We start from the raw sequence: 20,085 nt of genomic DNA, 5'->3' as shown, positions 1-20,085 counted from the left end.
GGTGGTCCCGGATGGGGGGGGGGGAGAAGGAGGAGGAGGAGGAGGAAGAAACTCGTTTCCCCTCTCCTGATTGGTGGCTCCGGGGAGGCACGCTTCCTCTCTCCTGATTGGTGGCTCCGGGCAGGCTCGTTTCCTCTCTTCTGATTGGTGGCCTAGGGGGGAGGAGGAGGAGGAGGAGGAGGAGGCGGTGGCTCGTTTCGCCTCTCCTGATTGGTGGCTCCAGGGGAGGCTCATTTCCTCTCTCCTGATTGGTGGCCTCGGGGTGGGGGGGGCGGAGGAGGGGGAGTATGTTTGGTTTTGTTCTCTGTCTCCCCCTTTTAGACTGTGAGCCCACTGTTGGGTAGGGACCGTCTCTCTATGCTGCCAACTTGTACTTCCCAAGCGCTTAGTACAGTGCTCTGCACACAGTAAGCGCTCAGTAAATACGATTGATGATGATGATGGGGAAGGGGGAAGGGGGAAGGGGGGAGGAAGGGAGGAAGGGGGGAGGAGGGGGAGGGGGAGGGGGAGGAGGAGGGGGAGGAGGAGGGGGAGGGGGACGGGGAGGAGGCTCGTTTCCCCTCTCCTGATTGGTGGCCTAGAGGGAGGCTCGTTTCCCCGCTCCTGATTGGTGGCCTCGAGGGAAGCTCGTTTCCCCGCTCCTGATTGGTGGCAGTAGGGTGGGAAGGAGGAAGAGGCGGCGGCGGCGGCGGCTCGTTTCCCCACTCCTGATTGGTGGCCCCGAGGGGGAAGGTCGTTTCCTCTCTCCTGATTGGTGGCCGGGGGGGGGGAGGGGGAAGGCTCGTTTCCCCTCTCCTGATTGGTGGTCCCGAGGGGGAGGCTCGTTTCCCCTCTTCTGATTGGTGGCCGTGGGGGGGGGAGGAGGAGGAGGAGGTGAGGCTCGTTTCCCCATTTCTGATTGGTGGCCCCGAGGGGGAATCTCGTTTCCCCTGTCCTGATTGGTGGCCGTGGGGGGAAGGCTCGTTTCCCCTCTCCTGATTGGTGGGGCCGCGGAGGCGTCTCCCCGGGTGGCGGAGCGGCTGGGGTTTCCGGAGTAAGATGGCGGCCGTGCGGGTGCTGAGGAGCTGGAGTCGGAGTGCGGGGCGGATGGTGAGGCGGCAGGGAGGCAGGGAGGGCGGGCGGCCTCAGAACAACAACAGGCACGGTGCCATCTGTTAAGCGCTTACCGTGTGCCAAGCGCTGTTCTCAGCGCTGGGGAGGATGCGAGGTAATTGGGTTGTCTCACAGGCTTCATCCCCATTTGACAGATGAGGTCACTGAGGCTCAGAGAATAATAATAATGGTGATGGCATTTATCGAGCGCTTACTATGTGCAAAGCGCTGTTCTAAGCGCTGGGGAGGTTACAAGGTGATCAGGTTGTCCCACTTGGGTCTACAGTCATCATCCCCATTTGACAGATGAGGTCACTGAGGCTCAGAGAATAATAATAATGGTGATGGCATTTATCGAGCGCTTACTATGTGCAAAGCTCTGTTCTAAGCGCTGGGGGAGATATAAGGTGATCAGGTTGTCCCACTTGGGTCTACAGTCTTCATCCCCATTTTACAGATGAGGTCACTGAGGCTCAGAGAATAATAATAATGATGATGGCATTTATCGAGCGCTTACTATGTGCAAAGCGCTGTTCTAAGCCCTGGGGAGGTTACAAGGTGATCAGGTTGTCCCACTTGGGTCTACAGTCTTCATCCCCATTTGACAGATGAGGTCACTGAGGCTCAGAGAATAATAATAATGGTGATGGCATTTATCGAGCGCTTACTATGTGCAAAGCGCTGTTCTAAGCCCTGGGGAGGTTACAAGGTGATCAGGTTGTCCCACTTGGGTCTACAGTCTTCATCCCCATTTGACAGATGAGGTCACTGAGGCTCAGGGAATAATAATAATGATGATGATGGCATTTATCGAGCGCTTACTATGTGCAAAGCGCTGTTCTAAGCGCTGGGGAGGTTACAGGGTGATCAGGTTGTCCCACTTGGGTCTACAGTCTTCATCCCCATTTGACAGATGAGGTCACTGAGGCTCAGGGAATAATAATAATGATGATGGCATTTATCAAGCGCTTACTATGTGCAAAGCGCTGTTCTAAGCCCTGGGGAGGTTACAAGGTGATCAGGTTGTCCCACTTGGGTCTACAGTCTTCATCCCCATTTGACAGATGAGGTCACTGAGGCTCAGAGAATAATAATAATGGTGATGGCATTTATCGAGCGCCTACTATGTGCAAAGCGCTGTTCTAAGCGCTGGGGAGGTTACAAGGTGATCAGGTTGTCCCACGGTGGTGGGGGGGGGCTCACAGTTTTAATCCCCATTTTACAGATGAGGTAACTGAGGCCCAGTGAAGTGACTTGCCCAAAGTCACACAGCTGACAATTGGCGGAGCCGGGATTTGAACCCATGACCTCCGACTCCAAAGCCCGGGCTCTTTCCACTGAGCCACGCTGCTTCTCCTAAGAATAATAATGACGATGATGGCATTTATCGAGCGCTTACTATGTGCAAAGCTCTGTTCTAAGCGCTGGGGAGGTTACAGGGTGATCAGGTTGTCCCACGGGGGGCTCACAGTCTTCATCTCCATTTTACAGATGAGGTCACTGAGGCTCAGAGAATAATAATAATGGTGATGGCATTTATCGAGCGCTTACTATGTGCAAAGCGCTGTTCTCAGCGCTGGGGGAGATATAAGGTGATCAGGTTGTCCCACTTGGGTCTACAGTCTTCGTCCCCATTTGACAGGTGAGGTCACTGAGGCTCAGAGAATAATAATAATGATGATGGCATTTATCGAGCGCTTACTATGTGCAAAGCGCCGTTCTAAGCGCTGGGGAGGTTACAAGGTGATCAGGCTGTCCCACTTGGGTCTACAGTCTTCATCCCCATTTTACAGCTGAGGTCACTGAGGCTCAGAGAATAATAATAATGGTGATGGCATTTATCGAGCGCTTACTATGTGCAAAGCGCCGTTCTAAGCGCTGGGGAGGTTACAAGGTGATCAGGTTGTCCCACGGTGGTGGGGGGGGGCTCACAGTTTTAATCCCCATTTTCCAGATGAGGTAACTGAGGCCCAGAGAAGTGAAGTGACTTGCCCAAAGTCACACAGCTGACAATTGGCGGAGCCGGGATTTGAACCCATAACCCCTGATTCCAAAGCCTATGCTCTTTCCACTGAGCCATGCTGCTTCTCCTAATAATAATAATAATAATAATGATGGCATTTATCGAGCGCTTATTATGGGCAAAGCACTGTTCTAAGCGCTGGGGAGGTTACAAGGTGATCAGGTTGTCCCACGGTGGTGGTGGGGGGCTCACAGTTTTAATCCCCATTTTACAGATGAGGTAACTGAGGCCCAGAGAAGTGAAGTGACTTGCCCAAAGTCACACAGCTGACAATTGGCGGAGCCGGGATTTGAACCCATAACCCCTGACTCCAAAGCCCATGCTCTTTCCACTGAGCCATGCTGCTTCTCCTAATAATAATAATAATAATAATGATGGCATTTATCGAGCGCTTATTATGTGCAAAGCACTGTTCTAAGCGCTGGGGAGGTTACAAGGTGATCAGGTTGTCCCACGGTGGTGGTGGGGGGCTCACAGTTTTAATCCCCATTTTACAGATGAGGTAACTGAGGCCCAGAGAAGTGAAGTGACTTGCCCAAAGTCACACAGCTGACAATTGGCGGAGCCGGGATTTGAACCCATGACCCCTGACTCCAAAGCCCGGGCTCTTTCCACTGAGCCATGCTGCTTCTCCTAATAACAATAATAATAATAATAATGATGGCATTTATCGAACGCTTACTATGTGCAAAGCACTGTTCTAAGCGCTTGGGAGGTTACAAGGTGATTAAGTTGTCATTCAGTCAATCGTCTTTATTGAGCACTTACTGTGTGCAGAGCACTGTACTAAGCGCTTGGGAAGCACAAGTTGGCCACATCTAGAGACGGTCATTCATTCATTCAATCGTATTTATTGAGCGCTTACTGTGTGCAGAGCACTGTACTAAGCGCTTGGGAAGCACAAGTTGGCCACATCTAGAGACGGTCATTCATTCATTCAATCGTATTTATTGAGCGCTTACTGTGTGCAGAGCACTGTACTAAGCGCTTGGGAAGTACAAGTTGGCCACATCTAGAGACGGTCATTCATTCATTTATTCAATCGTATTTATTGAGGGCTTACTGTGTGCAGAGCACTGTACTAAGCGCTTGGGAAGTACAAGTTGTCAACATATAGAGACGGTCCCTACCCAACAACGGGCTCACAGTCTAGAAGGGGGAGACAGACAACGAAACAGAACATATTAACAAAATAGAATAAATATGTACAAATAAAATAAATAAATAAATAGAGTAATAAATATGTACAAACATATCGACATATATACAGGTGTGAGGAGGGGAAGGAGGTAGGGCGGGGGGATGGGGAGGGACATATAGAGACAGTCCCTACCCAACAACGGGCTCACAGTCTAGAAGGGGGAGACAGAGAACAAAACAAAACATACTAACAAAATAAAATAAATAGAATAGTAAATATGTACAAGTAAAATAAATAGAGTAATAACTCTGTACAAACATATATACAGGTGCTGTGGGGAGGGGAAGGAGGTAGGGCCGGGGGGTGGGGGGGAGAGGAAGGAGGGGCTCAGTCTGAGGTCCCACAGGGGGCTCACAGTCTTCATCCCCATTTTACAGGTGAGGTAACTGAGGCCCAGTGAAGTGACTTCCCCAAAGTCACACAGCTGACTACTGGCGGGGGCGGAATTAGAACCCACGACCTCCCGTTGTTGGGTAGGGACCGTCTCTATATGTTGCCAACTTGTACTTCCCAAGCGCTTAGTACAGTGTGCTGCACACAGGAAGCGCTCAATAAATACGATTGAGTGAATGAATGACTCCCAAGCCTGGGCTCTTGCCACTGAGCCACGTTGCGCTGGGGTAGATACAAGTTAATCAGGTTTTACAAAGTCTGTGTCTCAATCATGTTATGGTATTTGTTAAGCACGGACTGTGTGCCAGGCACTGTACTAAGTGCTTAGGTGGATACAATAAATACGATTGATTGATTGATTGATTTCCATTGAGCGACGTTGCTTCTACCGCCGATCCCTCATCTGTAAAATGGGGATTAATAGTAATAATAATGACGATACTTCTTAAGCGCTTACCGTGCGCCGAGCACTGGACGAGGACTGCGTCCAACCCTACGATCTTGTCTCTACCCCATCGCTTAGAACAGCACTTAACAAACGCCACAGTTATGATTAAAGTTTTAACACCCGACCCTGCTCTTGCCTTAAGAACAAGCGCTTAGTACAGTGCTCTGCACACAGTAAGCGCTCAATAAATACAATTGATTGATTGCCTGAGTTGAGGGTGATTGTCCCAAGGCCGGTTTAAGTCAGGACCCTGGACTCTGTTTTTCACCCGGCCTCTGGTTTGCTCTGTGGCCTTGAAAGAATTATTGCCTCTTCTCTGTGTCTCATTTTCTCATTATGTATACATGTTTGTACGTATTTATTACTCTATTTTATTTGTACATATTCTATTTATTTTATTTTGTTAATATGTTTTGTCTTGTTGTCTGTCTCCCCCTTCTAGACTGTGAGCCCGCTGTTGGGTAGGGACCATCTCTATATGTTGGCAGCTTGTACTTCCCAAGCGCTTAGTACAGAGCTCTGCACACAGTAAGCGCTTAATAAATACGATTGAATGAATGAATGAATGAATGCAAGCAAATTGGGCTGGATGCAGTCCCTGTCCCACTTGGGGCTCAGAGTCTCGATCTCCGTTTTACAGAGGAGGTAACTGAGGCACAGAGAGGTGAAGTGACCGGCCCAAGATCACACAGCAGACAAGTGGCAGAGCCGGGATGAAGAACGCACGCCCTCTGACTCCCAAGCCTGTGCCCTTCATTCATTCATTCAGTCGTATTGAGCGCTTACCGTGTGCAGGGCACTATACTAAGCGCTTGGGAAGAACAAATCGGCAACAGAGACGGTCCCTACCCAACAAACGGGCTTCTCTTGTCACCTCATTGTGGCCAGGGGACGTGTCTACCAACGCTGTTATCCCAGCTCCTGTATTTGTACAGTACAGTGCCTGGCTCGTAGTAAGCACTTAACCAATACTGCTATTATTAGTATTATTATTAGTATGTTGTACTCTCCCAAGAGCTTAGTACAGTGTTCTGCACCTGGTAAGCACTCAAACAAGAAGCAGCGTGGCTCAGTGGAAAGAGCCCGGACTTTGGAGTCAGAGGTCATGGGTTCGATTCCCGGCTCCGCCACTTAGCTGTGTGACTTTGCGCAAGTCACTTCTCTGGGCCTCAGTTACCTCATCTGCAAAATGGGGATTAAAGCTGTGAGCCCCCCCGTGGGACAACCAGATCACCTTGTAACCTCCCCAGCGCTTAGAACAGTGTTTTGTACATAGTAAGTGCTTAATAAATGCCATCATTATTATTATTATTAAACACCACTGATTGATCGATTGACCTCCCATCACCGCCCTCCATCCCAAGCTGCTTTTGTCCTTGGAACCCCCTCAGAGTCCTTAACAACAAGCAGTAATCCTTGCAAACTCATTATAATAATAATAATGGTATTTGTTGTACTTACTATGTGCCAAGCACTGTTATGGACAGGGAATATGTCTGCTAATTCTGTTGTATTGTACTCTCCCAAGCTCTTATCAAATACCACTTATCGATTGATTTTTTTTTTTTTCCCCACCTGGCTTCCCCTTCTGTTTACTTTTCCATATCTCAGCCATGACTCCAGCTCCCAACCCTAGGCAAACTATTTTGACACCAGTATACTTAACTGAGGAACTCGCTGCGTTTTTAAGGATCTGACAGTCTCAACCTATAAATGTGTACTTCCAAAGGTTGCTGTTCTAAACAACATTCACTTTCCGTGGGTTTTTTCCTATTTTAGGCAAGCAGCATGATGTAGTAGATAGAGCACAGGCCTAAGGCGTCAGAAGGTCTTTAATTGTAATCCTGGCTCTGCCACTTGTCTGCTCTGTGACCTTGGGCAAGTCACTTCACTTCCAGCGCTTAGAACAGTGCTTGGCGCATAGTAAGCGCTTAACAAATACCATCATTATTATTCTTATTCTCTGGGCCTCAGTTACCTCATAGGTAAAACGGAGATTGAGATGGTGGGCCCTGCGTGAGACAGGGACTGTGTCCAACCCCATCTGCTTAACTTATATCCACGCCAGCACTTAGTACAGTGCTTGGTGCTTAGTGCTTAACAAATAACATCATTGTTATTATGTTTGCATTCAAATTATGCTATGTGATTTTGTTCTATATTGTGTTCACTGAAGTATATTGTATTGGAAAATCAATTCTGTTATATTAGATTGGCACTATGTACTCCAGGTCATTTGTTTTAGCGCAGTTAGTGCTTCTCTGAAGAAGTACTGTGAAACCATTCTGAGCCTCCCTAGAGCAGCCCTTTAGGCTGTCAGATGTTATCAATGGGATTGGATGCTGGGGGAAAAAAAAGACCTGAATTTCTTCATACAAACCACAAGCATCCCCATGGCTCTGCTTTGGCCACTAAGGAAACCTGTTTTGACTTAAGGACAAGTGTAATATTAAAACCCATTTAAACTATCTCTTGATCACCCCAGATTAATGATTACCCTTGGCCACGGTTAGCAGGTTTTTCCAGAAGGTTTTACTTTCCAGAGACTGAGGCCTCCTCTCTGTATACCAATTCAGGGTTTGCATCCTGTCTCTTCAGTCTTCCTAGTTTTGCCCCTGCAGCAGCAGCCTTCTGACATGATTCCAACCCAACGTGAGACTTGTTCCCCCTTACCAGTGTCATTCAAAGTCATTTCTTCCTCGGAATGCTTTCCCCCCTACACGTAGGTCCTGCTCAAAACCAGGTAACTTGCTCAAAATTAAGTCAAAATTACCCTCGTTTTACCCAAAATTAATTCTTCAAGCCATGTACTCACCCCCTTTCCGGTTGACTTTTGATGGAATGGAATGTAACCCCCATGGAGCAGCCAAGAATGACCTGAATCTAAATCGTGCATGGTACGGAGAAGTTTGGATAACCACGGCTGAGTTCAGTTCTCTTTGTACAAAGAGGGTTTGACACATACTAAATATAGAGTACTCCCATTTCTCAAGAATTTACATTATTTCTTTCATTCATTCGATCTTATTTATTGAGCACTTACTGTGTGCAGAGCATTGTAGTAAGTGCTTGGGAAGTACAGGTCGGCAACATATAGAGATGGTCCCTACCCGACAACGGGCTCACCGTTTATGATGGATTGGTATTTTTATGTTTAGAGTTTTCCAAAGGGGAAAATATTTCTTCACTCTACCTTCATATATGGTTGAACAGTTCTAATAAACCAGAGAGAAGCTTTGGTATTATTTAAGTGGTCCTGGTACTTAATTTCCTTGTATTATATCATACCTCTGTTTTCTGTGTCCGAGGTGCATTATTTGCCTATTGCAACCGTCTTTTAAGCAGGTGGACTAATGCAGTCAATCTGAAAAATAAGGTAATCCAATTTAAATAGCAACACTACTATACCGTTGACTATAAAATTTACTACTACTACTACTACTACTAATAATAATAATAATAATGACAGTGCTTTGCACATAGTAAACGCTTAAATACCAAAAAAATGGAATTTGTTAAGTGCTATGTGCAAAGCACTGTCATTATTATTATTCTTAGTAGTAGTAGTAGTAGTAGTAGTACATTTTATACTCAATGGTATAGTAGTGTTGCTATTTAAATTGGATTACCTTATTTTTCAGATTGACTGCATTAGTCCACCTGCTTAAAAGACGGTTGCAATAGGCAAATAATGCACCTCGGAGGGGGTAATAATAATAACAGTGGCATTTATTAAGTGCTTACAATGTGCAAAGCACTATTCTAAGCACTGGGGAGGTTACAAGGTGATCAGTTTGTCCCACGGGGTCTCACAGTCTTCATCCCCATTTTCCAGATGAGGTAACTGAGGCACAGAGAAGTGAAGTGATTTGCCCAAAGTCACACAGCTGACAAGTGGCGGAGCTGGGATTTGAACCCATGACTTCTGACTCCAAAGCCCGTGCTCTTTCCACTGAGCCACACTGCTTCTCTGTATAAAAAAAGAATTATAAGTAGCAGCTTCTGCAGCCCAAGGCTTTATGGTTAATTATGGTCATAAACTGCTCCTTCGTCAAAATAATACAGTTAACCAATGATTTTTGTTGTACTTTTAAAATTTCGAAGGTGTGGCTACGTTTTTAAGGCATTACGGACATGAATTGACTGGTTTTATACCTGTATGTGTAGGCACTTGCCAAATCCTCTCATTTACATCTCGAAAATCTTTGGATCCCACATGATGCCGGTATTGGAGCACAGGCTTGGGAGTCAGAACGGCCTGGGTTCTAATCTCAACTCTGCCACATCTGCTGTGTGACCTTGGGCAAGTCGCTTAACGTTTCTGTGCTTCAGTTACCTCATCTGTAAAATGGGGATTGAGTGTTAGCCCCAGGTGGGACAGGGACTCCGTCATTCATTCAGTCGTATTTATTGAGCATTTATTGTCTGCAGAGCACTGGCTTTAGTGCTTGGGAAAGTACAGTACAGCAATAAACAGACACGTTCCCTGCCCACAGTGAGTCCACAGTCTAGAGGGGGTGAGCCGGATGCTCTGCCTTCGGGGCACTTTCCACCAGGCCATGTGGCTTTCCATGCATTTCTTGACAGGTGATGATGATGGTGGTGGCATTTATTAAGCACTTACTATGTGCAAGCACTGTTCTAAGCCCTGGGGAAGTTACAGGGTGATCAGGTTGTCCCGGGGGGGGCTCACAGTCTTAATCCCCATTTTACAGATGAGGTAACTGAGGCCCAGAGAATCAATCAATCAATCAATTGTATTTATTGAGCGCTTACTGTGTGCAGAGCACTGTACTAAGCACTTGCGAAGTACAAGTTGGCAACATATAGAGACAGTCCCTACCCAACAGTGGGCTCACAGTCTAAAAGGGGGAGACAGAGAACAAAACCAAACATACTAACAAAATAAAATAAATAGAATGGATATGTACAAGTAAAATAAATAAAGAGAGTAATAAATATGTACAAACATATATACATATATACAGGTGCTGTGGGGAAGGGAAGGAGGTAAGATGGGGGGATGGAGAGGGGGACGAGGGGGAGAGGAAGGGGAATTCACAGCATTCATTTCGAGACATTAGGTCATTCTAGCATTTCACCTTCCTTTCATGGAATCTCACTCTTCCCTTTTAAACACTTGATATTGCAGGTAAATTTTCCATGCTTGTAAATAAAACTGTACAATTTGGAAAGAATTCGGTTGCACTTCGTGAAATGATAAAATGATGAAAACATTTTATGTCAATCAAATGAGTGAAAAATAAGTAGAAGCATTTCTAACATCTTGCAAATGCAGTTACTGAACGGTAGAAAATAAATGATTTCACTTACATCCATAGCTCTCTTAATATATGGTATTTGTGTGCCACTGTCCAAGTGAAGTGACTTGCCCAAAGTCACACAGCTGACAATTGGCGGAGCTGGGATTTGAACCCATGACCTCTGACTCCAAAGCCCGGGCTCTTTCCACTGAGCCATGCTGCTTTTCCAATAATAATAATAATAATGGCATTTATTAAGCGCTTACTATGTGCAAAGCACTGTTCTAAGCGCTGGGGAGTTTACAGGGTGATCAGGTTGTCCCACGGGGGGCTCACAGTCTTCATTCCCATTTTACAGATGAGGTAACTGAGGCCCAGAGAAGTTGTGACTTGCCCAAAGTCACACAGCTGACAAGTGGCGGAGCCGGGATTTGAACCCATAACCTCTGACTCCAAAGCCCATGCTCTTTCCACTGAGCCACGCTGCTTCCCTAAATGCTTCCCCAGTGATATGTAAGCATCACCACTCTCCCTGCTTCCCTTCTAGGGTAATTCCAATTGCATCAGATCACTTAAGCTATTCACCTGGTATTCTTAAGCATTTTCATTTGCTCCGAGGATCAAAAACAATTAACGTTTGAGATCCTGAAAGGCAGGTGGCTCATTCTTCCGTAGACTGTTAGAAAAACGTTTTAACCTTAAAGACCTGGACTGTAAATATATCATGTCTATCCCCCCAGCGCTTAGAACAGTGCTTTGCACATAGTAAGCGCTTAACAAATGCCATTATTATTATTATTATTATTATTATTATGTCTAACCTGTTTAACCTGTATCTACCATATTGCTTAGAACGGTGCTTGGCACATAGTAAGCACTTGATAAGTACCATAATTATTATTACCATGCTCACCTTGCTGCCTGTTATGAATATAAAAAATTCTAGAAGGGAGATTGAGTTTAGGACAGTAGGGTGTTTTTTTTCCCTGTTGCCATTCTAGGTTTCCTGTTTCTAACTTAAATTATTTTATGGGAGCTTGTGCTAGGGAGAGTAGTTTCTATTTGGGGGAGAAACCCTCCAAAATTCCTTTTTCCCCCCAGTCGTCAGCAATTCCATCACTATAGGGTAGAGTAAATCCTGGACTCTGAGTGTAGATCAATCAGTAGACGCAGCATGGTGGCTAGAGCACAGGCCTGAGAGTCAGAAGGTCATGGGTTCTAATCCTGGCGCCGCTACTTGTCTGCTATGTGATCTTGGGCAAGTCACTTCTCTGTGCCTCGGTTCCCTCATTTGTAAAATGGGGATGAAGACTGTGAGCCCCACGTGGGACAACCTGATTACCTTGTATCTACCGTAGCATTTAGAACAGTGCTTGGCACATAGTAAGCACTTAACAAATATAATTGACTCCATGTTGCGTCCTATCAGAGTTCAAGTTTATTTTTGGCACAGTTTGGAAAACCATTTCTAAACTGAATGTTCACTATGTCTATGTGATGTATATTGTGAACTGCTTTGAATCAAGCTATCTTACATTCTTTCTTAAGTTCTATTTTAATTGTACCTAACTGGCTAAATACAAGAGTTTTACTTTGCATGCCAAACTTTAGAACTGCTTTATTCGCAGTTTGGGGCTTACTTAGTCTAATCCATACCGGTTTTAATGTTTAAATCTGGTCTTTAAAGTGTTACAAGGCTATATAAAAAAGCTCAAAACAAAGTAATTTTTCTTTTGGGTGGGAGTTGAGGGTTATCAAGAAATAAGTAATGCTAAATTAATCTGACAGGAAAGGATAGGTCACTAGACGAGGAGGAAAATATGGGGAGGGAGAGACTACATATTACATGCAAGGTTTAAGAAGTGATATCTTACAGTTTTTTTCCTACCCTGTGAACAAGTACCTTTTGGCTTCACTGTACTTGATCTATATGTTGAGCAGGTGTATTTTTTGAAGGCTTTCTTGCCGTGGAAATATTCACTTTTATTGTAAAACTAGATGCCAAAGTCTATGTATGGGCACCAAGCCAGCTTTTGAGGAAAATTTGTATTTATTGAGCCCTTCTTGAGTGCAGGGCACTGTACGGAGAGCTTGGGAGAGGATAATAAAATAGGCATGATATCTGGCCCCAAGTCTGGAGGTGAAGACAGACATTAATATAAATTACAAAGGGATAGGTATATAAGCGTTGTGTGGCTGGAGTGAAAATAGAAGTTCTTAAGGGGTATACAGCCAAGTACATAGGTGCTCTGCATGCAGTAATTGCTCAGTAAATGTGATTAATGTGATTTTAGTAGAGCTAGAATCATTTTGTGGAGTTTTGTAAAACCAGTGCCACTCTAAAGCCTACTCTGGAAATCATGACACCAGCAATTCCACCTGATGAACAGTATTTCAGGCTTCCCTAGCCCCCAACCATGTTCATATACCCCATGTCTCCTGGGCAAGTCCCCCTTGCAGGCCCCAAAGTCCTGGCAGTGTGAAGAAAGCAACAAAGAATCACCAGCCCTCTTGGGCAGCAGCTCCCAATTGGTCAGACTTCCAAGCTAGCCCGGAGGCAGATATGAGCACAATCACATTTGACCATATCCTCGGGAGAACTGGCTCAATTGGCTTTCAGTCCATTCTGATCGGGGAATCATTCATTTATTCGTTTGTCAGGGAGTGGAAGAGTTCTGATGGTGACCTTACAAGTAAAGTCAAAGCTGAGAGTCATGTTGCCTTAGTTTAGTTTAAACTATTTCAATTAAAACAGTTTAATTTTAGAAAGATGTAGTACAATATATTATGAGGAAAATGGTATTTTTAAGCACTGTGTTAAGCACTGAGCTAAGTACTTGGGTAGATAGAAAATAATATAGCCTAGGCTTAAAGTTGATAGGCTTAAAGTTAATGATAGTAGGCATGGTACTTATTAAACACATACGGCATACAGTGCACTGTACTAAACTGTGAAAGAACGTATAGGGAGAAATTAGACGGTCTATCTGTAGTGAAACAACAGTCATGTAGTCTTATTTCATTTGTTAATTGACAAACATGCCCATATCTAGGTAATGAATCATTGGGAATTTTTCTGGTAGAGTCCTTTGGGACCCTAAGTCCTCGGAATGGAGCTTGTCTTCCTGGCAAGAAGAACTATTTATTTGCCCTGGATGGAAGATTGTGCAGGCTTTTGAAAGTTGTAGTAATACATGTGCAAAGTTTATTAAAGCCGTTACTTTAGTGTTATATGAAAGAAAATATCAGTATTGTTATATGAAGTTAATATCAGTATTGTATGGGGCTAATCAATCAATCATATTTATTGAGCGCTTACTGTGTGCAGAGCACTGTACTAAGCACTTGATTTCTTGGAGAGTAACAGTTCATCTGCAGATCATTTATCCATTATTCCTGTGGACTGTAAATTCATTATGGGCAGGGAACATGTCTGCTAACTCTGTCATACTCTCCCAAGAGCTTACAAGAGCTGTGTGCTCTGCACACAGTGAACGCCCAGTAAATGCCTTTGATAATGTCTTTTAGTGTTCACTTAAAAATTCTTATTAATTCTCCCTTTTGCCGTGTCTCAATAAACAATATTTTTTCATCTAAATGAGTTTTTGATTGGTTCACTTGTTTAATGAATACAGGCAGATTGCTGATGCTCCTAGGGTAAGAAGAATTCCATTCTGTATGAGAGAATTATCAATCAATCAATCAGTCGTATTTATTGAGCGCTTACTGTGTGCAGAGCACTGTACTAAGCGCTTGGGAAGTACAGGTTTATAACTATTACGTGTATTTTAGTGTGATAAATTTTGGAATATTGTTATAAAGATGTCATCCTTACTAGTGGTTTCATGCATCTTTCCACAAGGAAATTCTTGATTGTTCATTAATGAATTTAGTAATGCTGCTTTTGAAGTGTTATTCTATAGATGTTTACACAATTTTGCTTATGGGTATACTATTTTGTGCATTTTCTATATTTCAATTAAAATAGTTTAATTTTAGAAAGATGTAGTACAATATAATATGAGGAAAATGGTATTTTTAAGCACTGTGTTAAGCACTGAGCTAAGTACTTGGGTAGATAGAAAATAATATAGGCTACATCCAGCTTTTAAAGATAACATGGATGGGTTCCTTTTTTTTTTTCTTTCCACTAGATCCGTGTCCATCATATTAGATCATGCAGTAGTATCCACCTCGTAAAGCCAAAATATGCTTGCCTCTTCAGTAAGTCACCTTTCAAATTGAGTCTTCCACGTCGACTACTGAGAACAACCGCTGGTAAGAAGGATCATCTGTCTGCTTTAGTCTCTTGTGCCTGTGGAGGAGGTTTGCTCAAGATGATATCGTATGTGAAATTATTTTCTCTACATCATATCACGTCTTTTCTCCAACCAGTTCAAGCAGTTTGTAAAGCCTCACATAGAGGAACATGGGACTATGGGTGGTTCCAATAAGTTTGTGTGATAGAAAGCCATGGTCCTTCACCTTAGGGAGAGCCACTTATTCTTGGACCTAGAGGCCAGTTTTCTGCCCATCATTTTTACTGTAAATTGTTTTTTCATTCATTCATTCAATTCCCTTCAAGGCCCTACTGAGAGCTCACCTCCTCCAGGAGGCCTTCCCAGACTGAGCCCCTTCCTTCCTCTCCCCCTCATCCCCCTCTCCATCCCCCTCATCTTACCTCCTTCCCTTCCCCACAGCATCTGTCTGTATGTATATATGTTTGTACATATTTATTACTCTATTTATTTTACTTGTACATTTCTATTCTATTTATTTTATTTTGTTAGTATGTTTGGTTTTGTTCTCTGTCTCCCCCATTTAGACTGTGAGCCCACTGTTGGGTAGGGACTGTCTCTATATGTTGCCAACTTGTACTTCCCAAGCACTTAGTACAGTGCTGTGCACACAGTAAGTGCTCAATAAATATGATTGATGGATTGATTGTATTTATTGAGCGCTTACTGTGTGCAGAGCACTGTACTGAGCACTTGGGAAGTACAAATCGGGAACATATAGAGATGGTCCCTATCCAACAACGGGCTCACAGTCTAGAAAATTTTTAATAGGAGGATTGGGCCTTTATAATCTTACGGGAAGAATCCTGGGCAGGTAGGGGGAAACTGTGTTCTCTAGATTGTAAGCTCATTGTGGGCAGGAAACATGGCTACCAACTCTGTTATTTTGTACTCTCCCAAGCGCTTAGTACAGTTCTCTGTATACAGTGAGCGCTAAATAAATACGATTTATTCTAGCCTTAACTCCACTACTATTGTGTAGTTTCCATGTTTGAACTATTTTAAAAGAATAGGCCATACCATATGCCAGTAGTATTTGCCTGACAGTATTTATTCTTTTGTAACTTGCTTTTGATATATTATTTTCTCTTTTTCTTTCAAGCCGTAGGTGGACAGATAGTCCAGTTTAAACTCTCAGACATTGGAGAAGGGATTACAGAAGTAACAGTGAAAGAATGGTAAATTCATAATCCAACTTTTTTATGTTTCAGGTGAATCCAATATTGAGGGCTCAGGATATTAATACAAAATGATAATGTATCCTTAAATTGGGCAAGTATATGACCCTCTAGACTGTAAGCTCATTGTGGGTAGGGAATGTGTCTGTTGTTTTGTTGTACTCTCCGAAGCGCTTAGTATAGTGCTTGGCACACAGTAAGCGCTCAATAAATACGATTGATTACTCAAAATGTGTGTGAATAGAGACATTTTAAATGACCGGCCGGCCAATTGGTTATCCCTTCTGCCTCCAAGTGTGACACCGGGTGACCGATCCAACCTGGTCGTAGCTGGTCCTTGTCTCTGGGGCAAGGAGGAACTAGAGCGTATCAGAGCAGTTCTTCCTAATATGCTTGAAGAATGGACAACTCTGCATTTTTGGTAAAAACTGTGACAAAACATCCTGAACTGCTTTTGATTTCATAGCTTAATAGTCCAGGGTTCATTTTCCCCTTCCACTTTCCCTCCCCTCTCCCACCCGGTAGTGTTGTGTGTCCCTCTTTCCCAGTTCCAGTCCAGGAGGTCCAGAAAGTTAGGGAAAACAGTCCACTAGAATGCCAAGGAGAGGAATTAAATTCCAGGAGGCCATCAGTCTTTCCACGTGGCCCCGGAAGCTCTCAGTGCTCCCGGCAGAAAGCAGAATGTCAGAGCATCCTGGGGGAATGGTTTGGTAGCAGGCTTTGTGAACCATTTTTGCAGGTTAGAGGCTGGTCGGTCACCTGGAGTCGGAGTCATCATCATCATCAGTCGTATTTATTGAGCGCTTACTGTGTGCAGAGCACTGTACTAAGCGCTTGGGAAGTACAAATTGGCAACATATATAGAGACAGTCCCTACCCAACAGTGGGTTAGGGTCATGCCCCAGATCTGTTCCAGCGTGGGGACCAATCACCAGCTCTCCTGAGGAAAATCCAGAAATCGTTCCAAGCCCCTTCAGTGGCAGGACTAAGTCCAGTGAACTGGTTGGCTCCAGTCTTTTTGTTTTGTTTTGCTTTTTTAAGTTGAAAGATAGTACAGTTTCCCTTCTCGACCACTGGGATTTTGTTCTTGGAAGTGCCTGTGGCTTGAAAAACTAAAAGCTTATGTGGACAAGGCGGGCTAGGGATTCCTTGGATTCCATGAATTCCATCATCCCAGGTGAAATTCCAGAAAATTTGGGATCAAAAAGAAAAGCACCCTAGGCCTGTTGGTTTTAATGCTGTTTAAATTACAAGGAGAATCAAACAGTCAGTTTTTAATTTGTATAAAGTGAATTTCAAATTTATCATTTCCTTAAATTTAGTGCACTGATTGCAGCAATTCCATTATTTTTAATCCCATTATGCTTCATGCCATTTATCGGTAGTTAATTGGCAGAACAGAGGGAAGTCTTGAAAGGTACACCCTTTCATCTAGGGAGCTATTGCTGGCATTTATTAAGCACTTACTATGTGCAAAGCACTGTTCTAAGCGCTGGTGAAGTTACAAGGTGATCAGGTTGTCCTACTTGGGGTTCACAGTCTTAATCCCCGTTTTGCAGATGAGGTAACTGAGGCACAGAGAAGTTAAGTGACTTGCCCAAAGTCACACAGCTGACACTTGGTGGAGCCGGGATTTGAACCCACGACCTCTGACTCCAAAGACCCTGCTCTTTTCACTGAGCCACGCTGCTTCTCTACCAGTCCATTAGAATGCCAAGTAGGGATATAAAATTCCAGAGGGCCATCAGTCTTTCCGTGTGGTCTAACCATACAGCTAGGTTGTTTTTCTCAAAAATGAGGGGTATGTTTTCTGATAGAATACATGAAAAAGTACTATGAAATTCTCTTCTCTACTAGTAATGATAAACGTCACTAAAGTTTTTCTTTAGCTTAAGGCAGGAAGGCAGCATGACCTAGTAGATAAAGCACAGGAGTCAGAAGGATCTGGGTTCTAATCCCGGCTCCGCCGCTTGTCTGGGTGACCTTGGGCAAGTCATTTAACCTCTGGGCCTCAGTTACCTCATCTGTAAAATGGGGATTAAGACTGTGAGCCCCATGTGGGACAGGGACTGTGTCCAACCTGATTTGCTTGTATTCACCCGAGCGCTTAGTACAGTGCCTGGCTCACAGTAAGCACTTAACAAATACCACAATTATTATTATTACTATTACTTGTAAAATGGGGCTTCAATACCTGTTCTTTCTTTTATTTAGAAAATGTGAACCCCTGAGGAATGGAGACTATGTCCTACCTGATTATTTTGTATCCTCCCCAGTGCTCGGTATGGTGCTTGGCATATAGTAAGCACATTTTTTCTAATGGTATTAAGCACTTACTATATGCCAGGCACTGTAGTAAGCACTGGGGCAGATACAAGCCAGTCACATTGGACACAGTCCATGTCCCACCTGGGGCTCATCTTCTTAATCCCTATTTTACAGATGAGGTAACTGAGGCACAGAGAAATGCCTTGCCCAAAGTCACACAGGACACAAGTGGAGGAGCTGGGATTAAAACCCGTCATTCTGACTCTAAGGCTCTATCCACTAGGCTACAGTGGTTCTCACTTAACAAATACTATAGTCATTAGCATTACTCTTTAAAGTAATTCTGAGTAAAACATCACCATTTAAAATAAATGAGGAGTGATAGTATTGTTTGGAGGCAACAGAAGTAGAAGCATGTTCTGCTGATTAGGGTAGTAATTTTTCAACCTCATGGGAATTTGTCCAATTTAGGTTGAATGACAGCTTTTTTTTTTATCCCTTAAAGCATCTTTGTAACAGGCCAACTCCTTCTGAACACCTCTGTGTATCTTTTGAAATCCCCTCAGAGTCTTTTTCTTCAGTCATTTATAAATTCATCCGCTTTCTTGAGAAGGATGCAAGATTTTTAATCCCAAAACTTTCACTGGTGTTGGAGAAACGGTCACTTTTTCATGTATTTTTGGCATCTTGTAGTGATGGATTTTGCTAGCTGAAGTTTGGTGAGCCCCTCTTTGGGCAACAGTTCCCTTGAATGTGATTCAGTGAACTCACTGACATTTGCATCATCTATTTCTAAACTTAGTTACCTAACCAGATCATTAGTTTCTGAGGTTATCTGCTCAGGAATCTCTTCAACGCCTTAAATATCTGACATAAACTATGGGCACGAATTCCTCCAAGATCCATTTATTGCTGACAGTTTAATCTCAGCTCAAGATGAGAAAGTTGGCAAGGGATTTGATTATATGCGTACTCAGCCAGCATATCAGTCTGGTTAGTTTGAATGCATATAGTAAGTCATCAGATAATACTGGTTGTATTTGAGGTGATACCTCTAATATGTCTGTATAACTGAATGCATTATAAACAAGGAATTTTAAACAGTTATAATGTTCTTTGTGTACAATATGAATTCTGATATAGTAATAGCTCTGGGGTAGCGAGTAAGAGTAGAATTGGTTTCTAAAGACGGCACTGCCACAGGAATCTGTGGTGACTCTAAACTATGGTGTGGAAGACAAAGTGGAAGAGTATTAAGAGTGCATTCTCAATACTACAACTGGAAAACCTGTCATTGACAAGGGAAACCTGTATTAAACCTTGAAACTTTGAGGATTTGTTTTTCTTTGTTTAAAAGTTTTTCTCTAAAAAGCCTGTGTGTTTTCCCTTTAGGTACGTAAAAGAAGGAGACACTGTATCTCAGTTCGATAGCATCTGTGAAGTTCAAAGTGATAAAGCCTCAGTCACTATTACAAGTCGTTACGACGGCATCATTAGGAAACTTCACTATAATGTAGAAGAAAAGGCAAATGTGGGGAAGCCATTAGTAGATATTGAAACGGAAGCTGTGAAAGGTACTTTTAAATGTTTTTATTTTGCTTAATTTAATAGTGATACCCTTTCAACTCAAGAGTTTGTGGAGTTCGAGCTGCAAATAATCAGCTTCTTGTTTTTAGAAAAGATATTCGAATCTCTGAGTGATCACTGGGATTTATATTGGAAATCAAGAATGTGGTAAAAGTAATACATTGTAAATATTTACATTGTTTTTCAATTATTCTTAACAAGATAATTCAAAAAATTGGTCCTTGGAACTTCAAATGACCTCAGAAAAAGGAATGCTAAATTATTTCAGCTTACTATCTGCTAGTACAGTTGGCCTTAAAATGTTAAACAAAAATTTCTCACACTCCATCCCTT

At 43.4% G+C, this 20,085-nt stretch overlaps 1 protein-coding gene across 2 annotated transcripts in view; it reads left to right on the top strand.

The window, feature by feature from the left end:
• The first annotated feature begins 1,022 nt into the window (after positions 1-1,022).
• Positions 1,023-20,085, top strand: part of DBT (dihydrolipoamide branched chain transacylase E2) — a 37,192-nt gene continuing 18,129 nt past the window's right edge. Inside the window, exons 1-4 of one of the 2 annotated variants that reach the window (XM_038745879.1) lie at positions 1,023-1,089; positions 14,576-14,699; positions 15,822-15,897; positions 19,558-19,739. In XM_038745879.1, coding sequence (XP_038601807.1) covers positions 1,039-1,089; positions 14,576-14,699; positions 15,822-15,897; positions 19,558-19,739 — 433 coding nt within the window. In that variant the 5' untranslated portion in view covers positions 1,023-1,038. Of the gene's footprint in view, positions 1,090-7,855; positions 7,901-14,575; positions 14,700-15,821; positions 15,898-19,557; positions 19,740-20,085 lie in introns of those variants that run through there. The other variant, XM_038745880.1, reaches the window with a different exon arrangement.

The sequence above is a fragment of the Tachyglossus aculeatus genome, chromosome 4, assembly GCF_015852505.1.
Source record: "Tachyglossus aculeatus isolate mTacAcu1 chromosome 4, mTacAcu1.pri, whole genome shotgun sequence".
NCBI lineage: Eukaryota > Metazoa > Chordata > Mammalia > Monotremata > Tachyglossidae > Tachyglossus > Tachyglossus aculeatus.
This window is presented reverse-complemented; position numbering and strand designations above follow the sequence as displayed.